Source organism: Camellia sinensis, chromosome 6 (genome assembly GCF_055761805.1).
Source record: "Camellia sinensis isolate YWXY chromosome 6, ASM5576180v1, whole genome shotgun sequence".
NCBI lineage: Eukaryota > Viridiplantae > Streptophyta > Magnoliopsida > Ericales > Theaceae > Camellia > Camellia sinensis.
Genome location: NC_138966.1, coordinates 124,232,670 through 124,246,535, shown reverse-complemented (window position 1 = coordinate 124,246,535; position 13,866 = coordinate 124,232,670). Strand labels below are relative to the sequence as shown.

The following is a 13,866-nucleotide window of genomic DNA, read 5'->3' as shown; positions in this document are numbered from 1 at the left end:
TTAGAAATTAAATATTTTTGTTTTAAAAAATATTGTTAGTATATTTTTAGTAATAAAAATTAGATATTAATAATTAATTATTATCTTTTTGAAACTAAATTTTTTATTTAAAAAAATAAATCATTTTGAGACTAAATTATTTTGTTTCTAAAAATCTATTTGTTAGTGACATTTTTAAAATTTTATCGCTAAAAGTCTTATTTTTAACTTTTCAACGTGACTTTTTAACAATTATCCTCATAATAATAGAAATTGATTCCTAAATATCTTTTATAACAAAATTTTCACTTTTAAATATCAAAATATTTGATCTCTAAATTTTTATATGTTATAATGCCTCAATTTTGGTGCGTCTAAGCTTGTGAAGCAATACTTTTAGAGACCAAACACTCCCTTAAAATTAAAATTATTAATTTTTTTAGATAAATTACAAATACACCCCATGAGATTTATTTAAATTATAAATTACTTTCGTAATTCTAAAAATTACATTATGCCCCTAAGATTTCTAATTTCATAACAAATAGGTCATTTTATTAATAAATCATCAAGTTAATTAACAGTTTTTAATAATGTTAAAATTTTATTTCAATTAATAATTTAAATAATTTTATTATTATATAGGTAAACAGTTAGAAATTTTACTTTTTAAATTAATTCTATTAAATAAAAAATTCTAATAAAAAATATTTATAATTTTTTAAACTACAAAATAATTTGTATTTTAAACGATTTTTAAAAGTATATTTGTAATTTACCTAATTTTTTTTAACAAAACATACACTGATATTTTCTGTAATTAAAATATATTTTAGACGCTCCCACCACTCTGGTCAATCACCACAATTCCGACCTATTTTCTCTCTCTCACGTCAAACCCAAATCAAAACAGAGGAAGGGCAAATCAACAATCGAAGCCCAACCCTTTAAATTAGGGTTGGGCGCGGGTTAGTTGCGACCACAGAACTTCTAATTCGTTATTCGTCCGTTAAATTAGCGGATTGAAGAAAATCAATCGGCATCCGTCCGCCAATTCGGCGGATGTGGATTGAACGAGTTAGCGATTTGGCGGATGGATGCGAATCGGTTTGACGGTTTAAAACTTTATAAATTTTCATCATAATTCAACTTGTGCACTTCCTCAAAAAAAAAAAAAAAAGAATAAAAAGAAAAAGAAAGTATTACAGTCAATGACTTAAAAAAGTATTACAATCACTGTATGCCTTATCCAAAGAAAGAAAGTTTAAAATTTTAGAATATCACGATCACTGCATGCCTCATCCACATATTACAATCACAGCATGATTCATCCACATAAAGTATTACAATTTGTGATTCTTAAAATATAATAACAATTCAAATCACCAAAACCATGAACAGAGCAATAGTAGAGATTATATGTCTCTGTATTGTTACATCTACATATGTTTTTGAAAACAAAAACCAACCAGCATATATCATATTTTATATTTATTATTTTTAGAGTTAAATTTAAAAATCAAAAAATATAGATAAATAATACGTTTATTTTTTTTCAATTCAAAAAATATATTCAAGTTAAAAACTTTTTTTTCATCAGAATATTTAAATTCTTTTTTAATTGAAAACACAAACATAATATTTAAATAAATTGAAAATACAAAATTTTATAAATTATTAGGGGTGCTCGCAATTTGGCCATTTGACGGTTCGATTGCAGTTAAAAAAATCTTAAATCCGCCATCTGTCCGCCAAATTAACGAATTAAAAAATATCAATCTGCAACCGTCTGCTCGTCATTACACATCCATCCAATGTAATAAATCAATTCAATTTGATTAATTTTGACAAATCGATATATCCGCCACTGACCCATCCATTAAATCCAGCCCTTCGAAAAAAAAAAGCAAACTTTGGTATTGCATTTTATCATTAGTTCTGCGTCTTCTTCTTCCAGATCTCTCTTTCTGTCTCTCTCTCTCTCTCTGTAATCAATCATGTCGTCTTCAACTTTCAGCGGCGACGAAACGGCACCGTTCTTCGGCTTCCTTGGAGCCGCCGCGGCACTCGTTTTCTCCTGTAAATCTCTCTTCAACCTCCCTCTTCGATCTCTTAATTATATATATATATAGCTTTTGATCACCGTTTGTTTTCCCGGAAAACGATTTTGCCTAGGAATAAAAAAGAACACGACTTTCTGTGGAAACAAACGGTTCTGTTTGGTATTACCGGCATGTTAGCATATGAATTTATACTTGCAGTGGGTGCAACAATTTTATATATAATTTTTTTGGCGATTTGAAGGGTTGAATGTGAAAACTTTTACCATTTATTTATTGTAAAGAGAGGGGTAAAAAAAAAGTGTGACAAAATTTCCAAAATTGTTTTGAGTTATGTGCTTTTTTAGATAATAGTATATAGATAAATCGGAATCTTAGAGAATCTATCTACAAACAGAGCCATTTAAATGTTTTTAAGTGTTTCTAGTCGCCCTTTTGCAGCCATGTTGGGGCCTTCCCCAAAAAGAAAGAAAAAACATTTTAGACTGTGACTGTGTTTGGATTATGGATTTGAGTAAGGATTTGGAAAGAGACAAGAAAATATAAGTTAAATTTTTCGTTCATTTTATTGTCCTTTTCCAAGTGCTTATCAAAATCCATGATCCACACAGAACATTGAAACAAATACATAGGAATTACTTTCTATTGAAACAATCAGCACTTCTGGTTGTTTCTGAGTGGTCGTGATGGTTTATTCACAGGCATGGGTGCTGCTTATGGGACTGCAAAGAGTGGGGTTGGTGTTGCCTCCATGGGAGTTATGAGGCCTGAGCTTGTCATGAAATCAATTGTTCCCGTGGTTATGGCTGGAGTTTTGGGTATCTATGGGTTGATTATAGCTGTTATTATTAGTACGGGGATAAACCCAAAGGCAAAATCTTATTACTTGTTCGATGGTTATGCGCATTTGTCGTCCGGTCTTGCTTGCGGGCTTGCTGGTCTCTCTGCTGGAATGGCAATTGGAATTGTTGGTGATGCAGGAGTTAGGTAATCCCTTTGCTAATCCATTTGTAGTTTCAGTGGTTATTAATGGGGATGTTTGATAAATATGTTGTTAGTGCTATCAATCTATATCTTTGGTTTCTATTGATAAAGAGTTGAAGGATTATTATGCATTTTTTCCTCAAAAATCTCTTTTAGGAGTCATTAATGGGAAAAATTATTCACCGTCACATACGACGATACTCCAAATCCATCAAACATGGGATCCACACAAATTTTTGATGGTAGATGGGTTTGAGGTATTGCCGCACACGACAATAAATAATTGCAACGTGCATGGTGTGTGCTCCAATGTGCATGTGCTTGTAACTTAGTATTGACATTGAGAAGTTATTGGGCCTTCTTAAGGCAAATTCACATGGTGTGTCTTGTGCTCTAATGACAAAATGTCACCCTTACTAATGTGGTCATCACTTTGTTTTAGTGTCATGACTTAGCTCTACTAGTACGGGTGACATTTATCGTTAGAGTATGGGGTTCTTGGAGCAAGGATGTGTGATGCTCCAATAGCACACAATAATTTTCACTAGATGTTGGGATATTAAAGATTTGACACCTTTTAAACTGCTACAAGTTGCTTTTTGTTCCTTTTTACAATTAACTCCTTAATCTACTTGTAACTTAGGGAGCTAAACTCAGTAAACTACTAATCTGGACGTCTTATATATCTTTTGTGACCTAATTTGCTTTATAAATGCTAGTTTATTGTGGAGGAGGTAAAATTAATTTAGGACTAGGATGGTTAGGTGGCATTATCTTAGGTGAATCCAATTCATGCTATGTGGCATGATGGTAAAAGTTAACACTCCCAATCGGTGGTTAAGTCTTAATCAAAGATGAAATCTAAAGTATTACATTCAATAAGGAATGAAGACTTATCTTCTTATTAGATGAGAGGTAGGATATCCTAAACCAATCCAAACTAGACTTTTCCTCTTATCTTCTTATCTAATAAGATAGTGTGGGTGTTGGGGAAGTTGCTATTGTAGTGGGCTATTTTAGTTTTTGGCTATTTTAGTAGGTTAAAATTTGTATGTTTGGGAAGACAGTTGGATTTTTTTGGTAGTTGGATGTGATGTTTGTGAGAGAAAAATTGAAATTATGGGTTTGATGTGACATTTTGGGGGTGTTTGGCAAAGGCTTTTTTTGGCTTTTTGACTTTTTGGGCTAAAATCTACAAAATGACAAAATAGGCTAAAATAGCTAATAAGACAAAATATCACATCAAATCCATATTCATTTCACTTTTTTTTCTCACAAACATCACATCCAACTAAAAAAAAATTCAACTATCTTCCCAAACACACAAATTTTAGCCTGCTAAAATAGCCTACTGAAATAGCAACTTCCCAAGCACCCATTTTGTCTTATTGGCTATTTTAGCCTATTTTGTCTTTTTGTGATTTTAGCCTAAAAAGCCAAAAAATAGCATTTGCCAAACACCCCCAGTAAGCCTTTATTCCTAAGTGATTGTGATAATTTAGATTTCGTTTTAATTAAGACTTAACCACCGATTGGAGGTGTTTACTTATCCCATCCCATCATGTCACTTGGCATGGGTTGGACTCATCCAATAAGATCATGCCACCCATCTTAGGTCTGAGTTGATTTGTGATGAAATTGGGCTATGAACAATAGTAACCAAGTTGGGTCATGAGTAGAAGAAGAATTTAAAGGCTTCACCCTCACGAAGGCTAAACTATAAGTTTAGAAGACAAAAGGACCATCTCAAATCCTTAAAATTCAATTTATTGATTAACAACATTAAGGCTCCATTTGTTTTGACTTAAAATATTTTACACAGAGAAATATTTTTCTTGTAAATTGATTTTACACAAAAAAATGTTTTTGTTTTTGTTTTTGTTTTTGTTTTTCGGTGTTTGGTTGATATTTGAAATAAAAACATTTTATTGCCTAAAAGAGAAATTTTAATTCAGCAAAGTGTTATTTATGACTTTTTAGTGAGTTAAGATACTTATTTGAAATGGCTAAATGTGTTGAAAAGGTAGTGGGTGAGAGTCAACTTCACAAAAATTGACTTATGAAAATTTTAAAGGCAAGTCATTTTTGGGAAAATGATGCAAAAATATTTTATTTACTTTTTGTTCAATCAACCAACGGAAAATGAGGAAAATATTTTTGACAAAAACATTTTACGTCAAAACAAAGGGAGCCTAAATAGATATTTGTAAATTGTTGGGCTACTACTAATTCTCTTAATATCAATCATTTGTTGGTTGATAGTGAACTAGCAAATATAGGATTTGAATTTCATAAATAGGATACTAACTTTTTTAAAACTTTGACTATTTTATATCCAATATAAATCACATATAATAAGTCCTATGGGCCCATTGTGTAGTCCATTCCAACAAATTTTAAAGTTGTCAAAATATCCTTGTTACCCAAAACACAACAAGATGTTAAACACATGAGTTGGTTGTTACTCCTTTGGTTGTGGCTTAAAAGCCAATCTTATTGGTTTTTCAGCCAAATAAGTCAATAAGTTGTAGCCTCATTTGGCTATCCACTTGGCCAGAAATAGCAAAAATTTCGTTAAGTTTTTTAAGCTTATTTTAAGTTGAAAAGACAAATAAGTTGAAAACCAAATAAGTGAAACCAAACACGCTAATTTTTTTAAGTACATCTACTATAACATGTGTATTCAAATTTTAAGATCACTAAGTTCCAAATAAGTGGAAACAGACAAACACATTAACTTATAGAAAGCATATAATCAAAACTTATGATAAGCCTAAACTTGATCGCATAGGTTCCTTCTAAGCCCATATGAATTCTTATTGTGCCCTTGTTCTACTTTATTCTCTGCTTCAGTGGATTTTCTAAAGTATTTTTTTTCTGTTTGTTAGAACTCGTTGACGAAATTTTGATAATGGCTAATTTTGTGTCAAGTTGGGGTTAATAAATGCATGCTATGTGAAGCAAGCTTGAAGTGCTGGTGATGTCAGGGAAGTTATGAAAATTAATAGCCTTGATTATTATTTTGAGAGGGTTAATCCGTCCTCGAATCTAGTTTTGGACTTAGCAGAGTCCTTGGAGTCAGCATTTTTTTACATAGAGTTGTCTCATCTTTTTGTGTACAGGTTGGGCACCCCCTTGGTTCCTTTGTTTATATAATATGCCTTTTTTACTGATATATATATATATATATGTATATATATGAATCTAGTGTCTTGAAGAGAATAATCAAAAGCAAAATAATAGTCTAGCATCTACAATTTTTATTAACTATGCACTCTCAATGTAATAGAAAAAACTGAAAAAAAGTATTGAACTATGAAGTATGGACACATCAAAATGAAAGCCGTGGCGGTGTCGGATACGGGGACACATACGGGACATGCCAAATGGCATGTCCCCTTAATTTAATTTATTTTTTTGCAAAGGACACGGCGGAGACACTACGAGAACACGCGTGTCCAAATGTGGACACGCCATGGGACACGGTCGGCGAGAAGACGAAAGAGAAAAGGAGTACAAACCTGGACGGCGACTTCAATTTGGACGACTTCCACCGTAAGCTTTGCTCTCTCATGACTTCGATCTCGAGCCAATCAACCTCCATCTAGTTCATTTCGACTAGTGATAGCCCTTTGGCTTTGAGTCCACTTCAACTAGCTATAGCCCCCCTTCGACTTCAATGATTCAAAGCCCTTCGACTTCTCGCCTTCTTTCTCTCCCTCGTGATCACGATCACGATCGATCTCGCTTTTGTCTCCCTCTCTCTCTCTCTCTCTCTCTCTCTCTGTCGTCTCGTCTATCTTCTTGATTCATATATATATATATATATATAACTATTATTATTATATATTAAATAATAGTTATTATCTAACATATAATATACTTATAAGATAATATATAATACATATTATAAGATAATATATACTTATACATATTAATAATAAAAAAAATAAACACATGTATGTAAAATTAAATAAAAAATTAATTGGAACACATTATTTAAAAAATATAATAAATAAATAAAATAATTAATATGTATTCAAATAAAAATATTTATAAAAAAAATTAAAAAAATTTCCGTGTCCCCTGCCGTGTCTGTGTCCCCATTTTCTAAAAATTGCCGTGTCTGGTGTCCGTATCCATGTCTGTATGCGTGTCCGTGTCCGTGCTTCATAGGTATTGAAAAATAATGTTTTCAAATTTAATAATTTTTGCACACAACTTTTTGCTAATTTGCTCACTCCTACAAGTGGAATTATTAGAAGAATTATTATTGTACATTGACACTTAAGCTTTGTCTTTGAGCTGTAATTTGGTTCCTTAGGAAGTGGAACTAATATGTATAATATTTTGGAAGCTTATGTTTAAGATTAAGGTTGGAGTGTCTCTCTTGTCTTATTGTTTTGGATCTATTATTTGAAATGTTGGTGAGCCCAACTTTCTTGTTAAAGTCACCAAGAAGTTGATAAGATTCTTATAGTTTAATTGAAACATGATTGTATATATCCATATACAGTAAATGTTATTGGATAGAGTGTGTTTTGGGTGTGGAGTATGAGCATTAAAGTCATCTAATGCCCAAGCACAAGGACACCAGATCATGGCTAAATGTTCATATTTCTTCTTTGTTTCCCTTAGTAAAATGATATTTTTATATAGCATGCAGCATTAAGCATGTTCACTTTTCTCATTGTGAAACAGTACGTCACTAAAGCAACATAATAGGGGACTTTATTGCAATTTTGTGGTAAACTTCGATTACTAGTAATGAATGCTGGGTGCAGTTCCAATTAGATATGTTGAGCACATTCACCATGCCCTTGCCTTGGTGTCATGTATCCTGACATGTGTACAATCCCGCTTCTTAAAACTTCTTTTGATGGAAAGGTACTAATTTAGATCCATATTTTGCACTTGTGTCGTGCGTGAGTAGCAAAACATGTGATTGTTTATGGTTTAGACATAAAAGATTCATAGACACAATGTTAGCATAATAAAATAAATAAATAAATTTAGACCTTAGGAATGAGCTCTACCCAAAAAATATTTTAGATTTGAAAGATGAGACACAGAAGTATGATGACTTGGTAGCATTCTTACTTATTGCTAAGGAATTTATCTTTAAGCTAGCACTTTTTAAACAGTCTCCCTACCCACTTTGTTTTTGTTTCTGGGTTTACTTCACAGAGCTTTGCTGTGCAATTTGTAGGAATGTAGTTTGTATGCCATCTTGTGAATTGGGAATGGTGTCTTCTCGTTGCAAGGAAGGGTGGTTTGGCTAGGAGGCTAGGCTAGTAAAGCACTTAAATTTAGTTATGGTATGTGGTTGTGTGAAGTTTGACATGGAAAATGATACACTTGACTTGAAGAAGAGGGTGGTAGTTGCCAATTATGGGGTTGACTGGCAACAGGTGGTTTCCCTTGTGGATGCAAGCCATGGGCAGAAAGAGTAAAATCTCCCTCTCTCTCTCTCTCTCTCTCTCTCTCTCTCTGGCCAGTTGGTACAATGAACTTTGTCTCATGTTCAATGTTTTGGACATGTGGAAAGAATATCTTTCTACTGTTTTTTTCTTGAGAAATGATGCCCACGCTTCTCTTCTAGCATCTCACACTTTCTCTTTTTTCTTTTGGGTGATGAGTAAAATGTTAAAAATGCTGCTTTGGCTTTATGAGGATATTCTATTTACTTCTTTGGGGTTTATTATTTTCAGGGCTAATGCACAGCAGCCGAAGCTATTTGTGGGTATGATCCTCATCCTCATTTTTGCTGAAGCCCTTGCTCTCTACGGTCTCATTGTTGGGATCATTCTCTCATCTCGAGCAGGCCAATCTCGAGCAGATTCTTGAATTGTAATCTAAAGTTGGAGTCATCGGCTGTTATGCTATTTTTAAATTTGATACTTTCATGAGATATCATTTTATTATCTTAGTTCTGTGATGGATATTCTATAGATATGTCTATGATTGTTTTTATAGATGCCTTTTTAAAAGGATGTTATATTGCAAGGAACCTTTGTGAAGGTGTTGATTATTAAAATTGTTTCCCTACTGCAGTAATGTTTTTATTTACTCTTTTTTTCTTTTTCTTTTTTTCTTGTTTTTGAATAAAATTTGCATACTATAAATGAAAAAAGTTTTGACACATTCTAAAAATGTAAGTAGATTTTCAAAATTATAGAAAACAAAACAATTATATGCTTTTACATTTTTTTTTTTTTTTTTTGAATGAACTTCTACATGTTTTGTAAATAAGTTTTCATTCTTTCGTCTTTCTCAATGACTCTTTATAGTGGGTTCAAAACTAATCCTGGCAATTTACATCATAACCAGTGATATTCATCAAATTCCTTTGGATTTTTATTTTATTTTTTTTCATTTTTCTGGGAACTTAATCGCCATTCAAACTAACAAAATCTTCATGCTGCAACACACTAGATCCTTGCCATTCAAACTAACAAAATCTTCATGCTGCAACACACTAGAGAAGAAAAAAAGTTGAAAAACCAAACAATAAAAAGCAAGAAAACCAAAAAATTCTCAACAAAATATGAAAGTTCATACTAGCTTAAAAATTGTTAGTAACTTATTTTAATAATGGCACTAAAGTTTGCCACCATGACCGTTGTTCGTTAAAACAAAAAAAACACGAACTAGAACTAGAAAGTTTGCCAGCACGGCCATTGTACATTTAAAACAAAAAAAACAAAAAAAGAGAAAAGAACTAGATATATGATTAAGTGTAGGGCTTTTTCATCTTCTTCTCAATCACTTCTCAATTATTTGCTGAGTGGCATCAAGCTCTTTGCAATTCAAAACGAGCTTGTCATCGATACTCTTCAGGCGTGCCATCAAATTGTCATGCTCTCGTTGCTTTTGTTTTGCCTCAATCAAAATGCTTCTCAATAGCGCGCCAATCGAGGTACCAATGGAGAGGTGCTCAAGCTAGAATCGGTGTCGGCGGAGTGATTGCCACCAAGGAAGAGGAGGGGGCTTCCAAATCACCAAAGACATAACTGCAACAAAAAAAAACCAAGTTACATGGAATAAACCCTATACTTATATTTCTCCTATTTTTCATTTTCATTTTCAAATCTCTACCCAAATCACAATTTAATCCAAGTTAACATAAGATTGACTATTCAGAGCTAACAATTGCACCATAGGCATTGTTTCAACCCTGATTGTGTAGAGGCTATTTAGCTAAAATAATTAATAAAATAAAATTTCTCATCCAATTTATAATTATTTCATTTTTTCTTATTATTCCAAATATAACCTTTTTAAGTCATACTAAAATAATAATAAAAAAGTAAAATAATCAACGAAAATAGCCTATTTTCAAACCAGTCTCTAATGTTGGACTGCGTATAAAACAGTGTCATGAAAATATGTAAAAAGGTATATTGATATCAATAAAAATATATTGAATTTAATAAAAAGTGCATTTTTTTTTTTTTTTGTCTTTTTACTTGTGTCCTAGAACCACTGATTAGCAACACTCAAATCAAAATTTAAAATCAAGGGCAAATTACATATACACCCCTCCAGGTTTGACAAAATTACAGATACCCCCCTGAGGTTTGAGAAATTACGAATTCCCCCCTGAATGCTATATTTGCATAAGAAATTAGGGGGTAATTTGTTATGAAATATAAACCTCAGGGGGTAAATTGTTATGAAAATACAAACCTCAGGGGGCGGGATGTAATTTCCGAAACCTCAGGGGGGTATCTGTAATTTAACCAAACCTGGAGGGGTGTATATGTAATTTGCCCTAAAATCAAAGTCAAAATTAAAAGACAAATGCTAATAAGTGTTCTCAAACATTGTTTAATGTTGAAAAGAGTCATGAAAATATGTGAGAAAGAGTATTGATTTCAATAAAACTATATTAAATTTATAAGGAGTGCTTTGTGTTCTTCAATATTTTTATTTTTTACTTGTGCCCTAGGGACTTGATAACAAAACCCAAATCAAAATTAAAATCAAAACCAATAAACAATATATATATATACCTGCGGAGATGGAGAAGAGAAAGGCATGCACCGATTGAAACGAGCTCATGTCTCATGTCTCGTGTCTCATGTCGGAGATGACTGAAGCGAGAGTGAGAGTGAGACTCTAGCCCCCAAAACTTTTGTTTGTCCAACACTCCAACGATCCCACTTATTGCAATTTCCTTTTTTTATGGGTAATTTACATTTTGCCCCCGTTATCTTTGACTATTTTTTTTTTTTTTTTACTTTTGGCTCTTAAAATTTAGTATTTCTTTTTTCTCACTTTGTCTTTTTGTATTTTAAATTTTTTTTTTTACTTTACTTCAAAAGTTAACTTATATTAAAAATTATATAAAAATGACATGTTGATAGTTATGTAGTATAAAAATATTTTATTATATATAACTCGTATTTCTGACACAAATTTAAATATTAATATAAATATATTAAATGAGTCTAAAAGTCTGTCTCGAAGTCGTTTAGTTACTTGAAGAACCGAATCCTTAATGAGCCGCGCTTGCAAACAGCTAATACTAGAGGTGATCGTGGATCGGGTTAGGTCAAACGATATTTCATTCCCTATTCGTCCAAAATTAAGCATATTGAAAGAAATCAATCCGCATCCGTTCACTGATTTAGCAGATTCGGATTAAGCGAGTCGTGAGAGTTGGCGGATGGATACGATCGTTATAGCAGTTTGGACTTTATAATATTTGGGCTTTTTTCAAAATTATAATTCATTACTTTTACAATCTCCAATAACTAGTAATCTGAAAAAATAGAGAAAATTTTATTTTTACGCTTATACTTTGCCTCGATAATCAAATACACCTCCAGACTTCAAATAATTTCAATTTTACCACCAAAATTTTTGAAATCGTATTAATTTTGCCCCTACTGTCATATTTGACACAGAAAAAGTTAAAAAAAAATTACATTTTGGTCCCAAATTTCAAAAGAAATATGTAAACCCACAATCTCTTATCCAAACTCACCCTGTCTCATCTTCCTCTAATTCTTCACTATCTTCTCCGCCCTTGCAAGTGCTGCCACTACCACCAACCACCACTACAATCACTCAATTCTCTAACCCAACTTCCCTCAAACTTGAATTCACTTACTCCAAACTCTCTACAGTCTTTGCTTTCTCTCCCTCTCTTTCTCTCTCACTTCACATAAAGAACCAAACTTGACCCAACAAATACTTTCATTCTACAGTCCCTTCACACTCACTTCACAGATCAGAGAAATACCCAAAATGGCCTATATCTCTACATTAAAGCCACCTCCTTTGAGACCTAGGTTTTATTTGATTTCAAATCCCATTTCCCTTAAAATCCCTCTACTTATTTTGCTCATCTGCTCTAGACCCTCTAATTGATTCCTCACTCTCTTCCAGCGATCCAATCCCAAACCCAGAATGAGACTTCCCTGTTTCAGTTGCACAGACCATGCCCGAAAGCCCGAATGTCAACGTGATTGCGAATCATAGAACCCTAATGCCCCATTTGTTTTCAGAGATGGAATGGAAGGGATTCATAGTGGAGGGATTAATTGTGAGGGGATTAAGTAAAATTGTATTTGTTTTGATGATAGTTGTTAGTATAAGAATTGTTAATTTTTTTTTATATAAAATAATAAAACAAATACAAAAATATAAAAAATTAAACATTAATGTTCAAAAAAAAATGCTCAACATGTAAAAAATAAAAAAAATTTTAATCTCCACACTATTTTTCTAATACCACCTTCACCTCCTTTATCCCAATCCTCCTTCTAACCTCCATCTTAATCCTCTCCTTCATTCTAATCATTTCCCCAACTCTACAAACAAACACAACACTAAATGGACCCCACCTCCATCCTAATCCCATCCCACCCTCTACACCCCAAAACAAACGGGGCTTAAGAGATAAAGATTGAAACCCAAAAAAATTACAGGATATTATATGTAAAATGATGGCCAATCGGCCTTGGCAAATCACTCACTTGTTTATAATGTGTTGCATGGTGTGCGGAACTCGAAGCATGCTCTCTAGTTTTTTCGGTGGGTCAAGTGAGCTAGGTTGTCCCAGTATGATAAATAGACCCATAACATTACAAGATAATTGAGATTTTGGGTCGAGATTCGAAGCTCAACCATGCCTTGTGTATACTATTGGATATGTCAAATAAGGGTGTGGAATGGGATAAGGACATGTTTGTTATGTTGATCGATAGCTATGGTAAGACGAGTATTGTTCAAGAGAGTGAAGATTTTTCAAAAAATGAAGGAATTAGGTGTTGAGAGGATGATAAAGTCGTGTGATACCTTTTTCAAACCAAACTTGCGGCAAAGAGTGTTGCAAGGTAGTGGGAGCCCAAGAATCCTTCTTGTTTTCGGCGATCTTTGTCGAGTTGGTTGGATCGATAATCCTCCATTGTTGAACCCTTCTTGTTTGCCACAAACTTTGCCTTTTTCATAGTCTAGTGTAGGGTTTAAGAATTTGGAGTGAGTGAGTGAATTTGGGTTTGAGAGAAGTTGGGTTGGAGAATTGAGTGATTGCGGTGGTGGTTGGTGGTGGAGGTAGCGCTTGTAACAGCAAAGAAGAGAGGGAAGAATTGGAGGAAGATGAGAGATGGTGAGTTTGAGTGGGAGAAGGTGGGTTTGTATATTTCTTTTGAAATTTGAGATCAAAATGTAATTTTTTAACTTTTTCTATTTCAAATGTGACGACAGAGACAAAATTGATACGATTTTAAAAATTTTGGGTGTAAAATTGAAATTATTCCAAATCTAGAAGTGTAATTGATCATCGAGGCAAAGTATAGGGGCAAAAATGAAATTTTTTCAAAAAAATATATAT

At 32.9% G+C, this 13,866-nt stretch overlaps 1 protein-coding gene across 1 annotated transcript; it reads left to right on the top strand.

Moving 5' to 3' along the window:
- Positions 1-1,871: 1,871 nt before the first annotated feature.
- Positions 1,872-9,060, top strand: LOC114300410 (V-type proton ATPase 16 kDa proteolipid subunit). Its single transcript, XM_028245289.2, has 3 exons — positions 1,872-2,058; positions 2,741-3,026; positions 8,735-9,060. Exons 1-3 carry the CDS (start codon positions 1,977-1,979, stop codon positions 8,868-8,870), a joined length of 504 nt encoding a protein of 167 aa, XP_028101090.1. The 5' UTR covers positions 1,872-1,976; the 3' UTR covers positions 8,871-9,060.
- The last annotated feature ends 4,806 nt before the right edge of the window (positions 9,061-13,866 follow it).

Bases quoted from the DNA above. Each gene is read 5' to 3' on its own strand.
- LOC114300410 (XM_028245289.2), top strand. From the start codon at position 1,977: ATGTCGTCTTCAACTTTCAGCGGCGACGAAACGGCACCGTTCTTCGGC. The intron at 2,059-2,740 runs GTAAATCTCTCT...GTTTATTCACAG, and splicing joins CGCGGCACTCGTTTTCTCCT to GCATGGGTGCTGCTTATGGG. The intron at 3,027-8,734 runs GTAATCCCTTTG...TATTATTTTCAG, and splicing joins GTTGGTGATGCAGGAGTTAG to GGCTAATGCACAGCAGCCGA.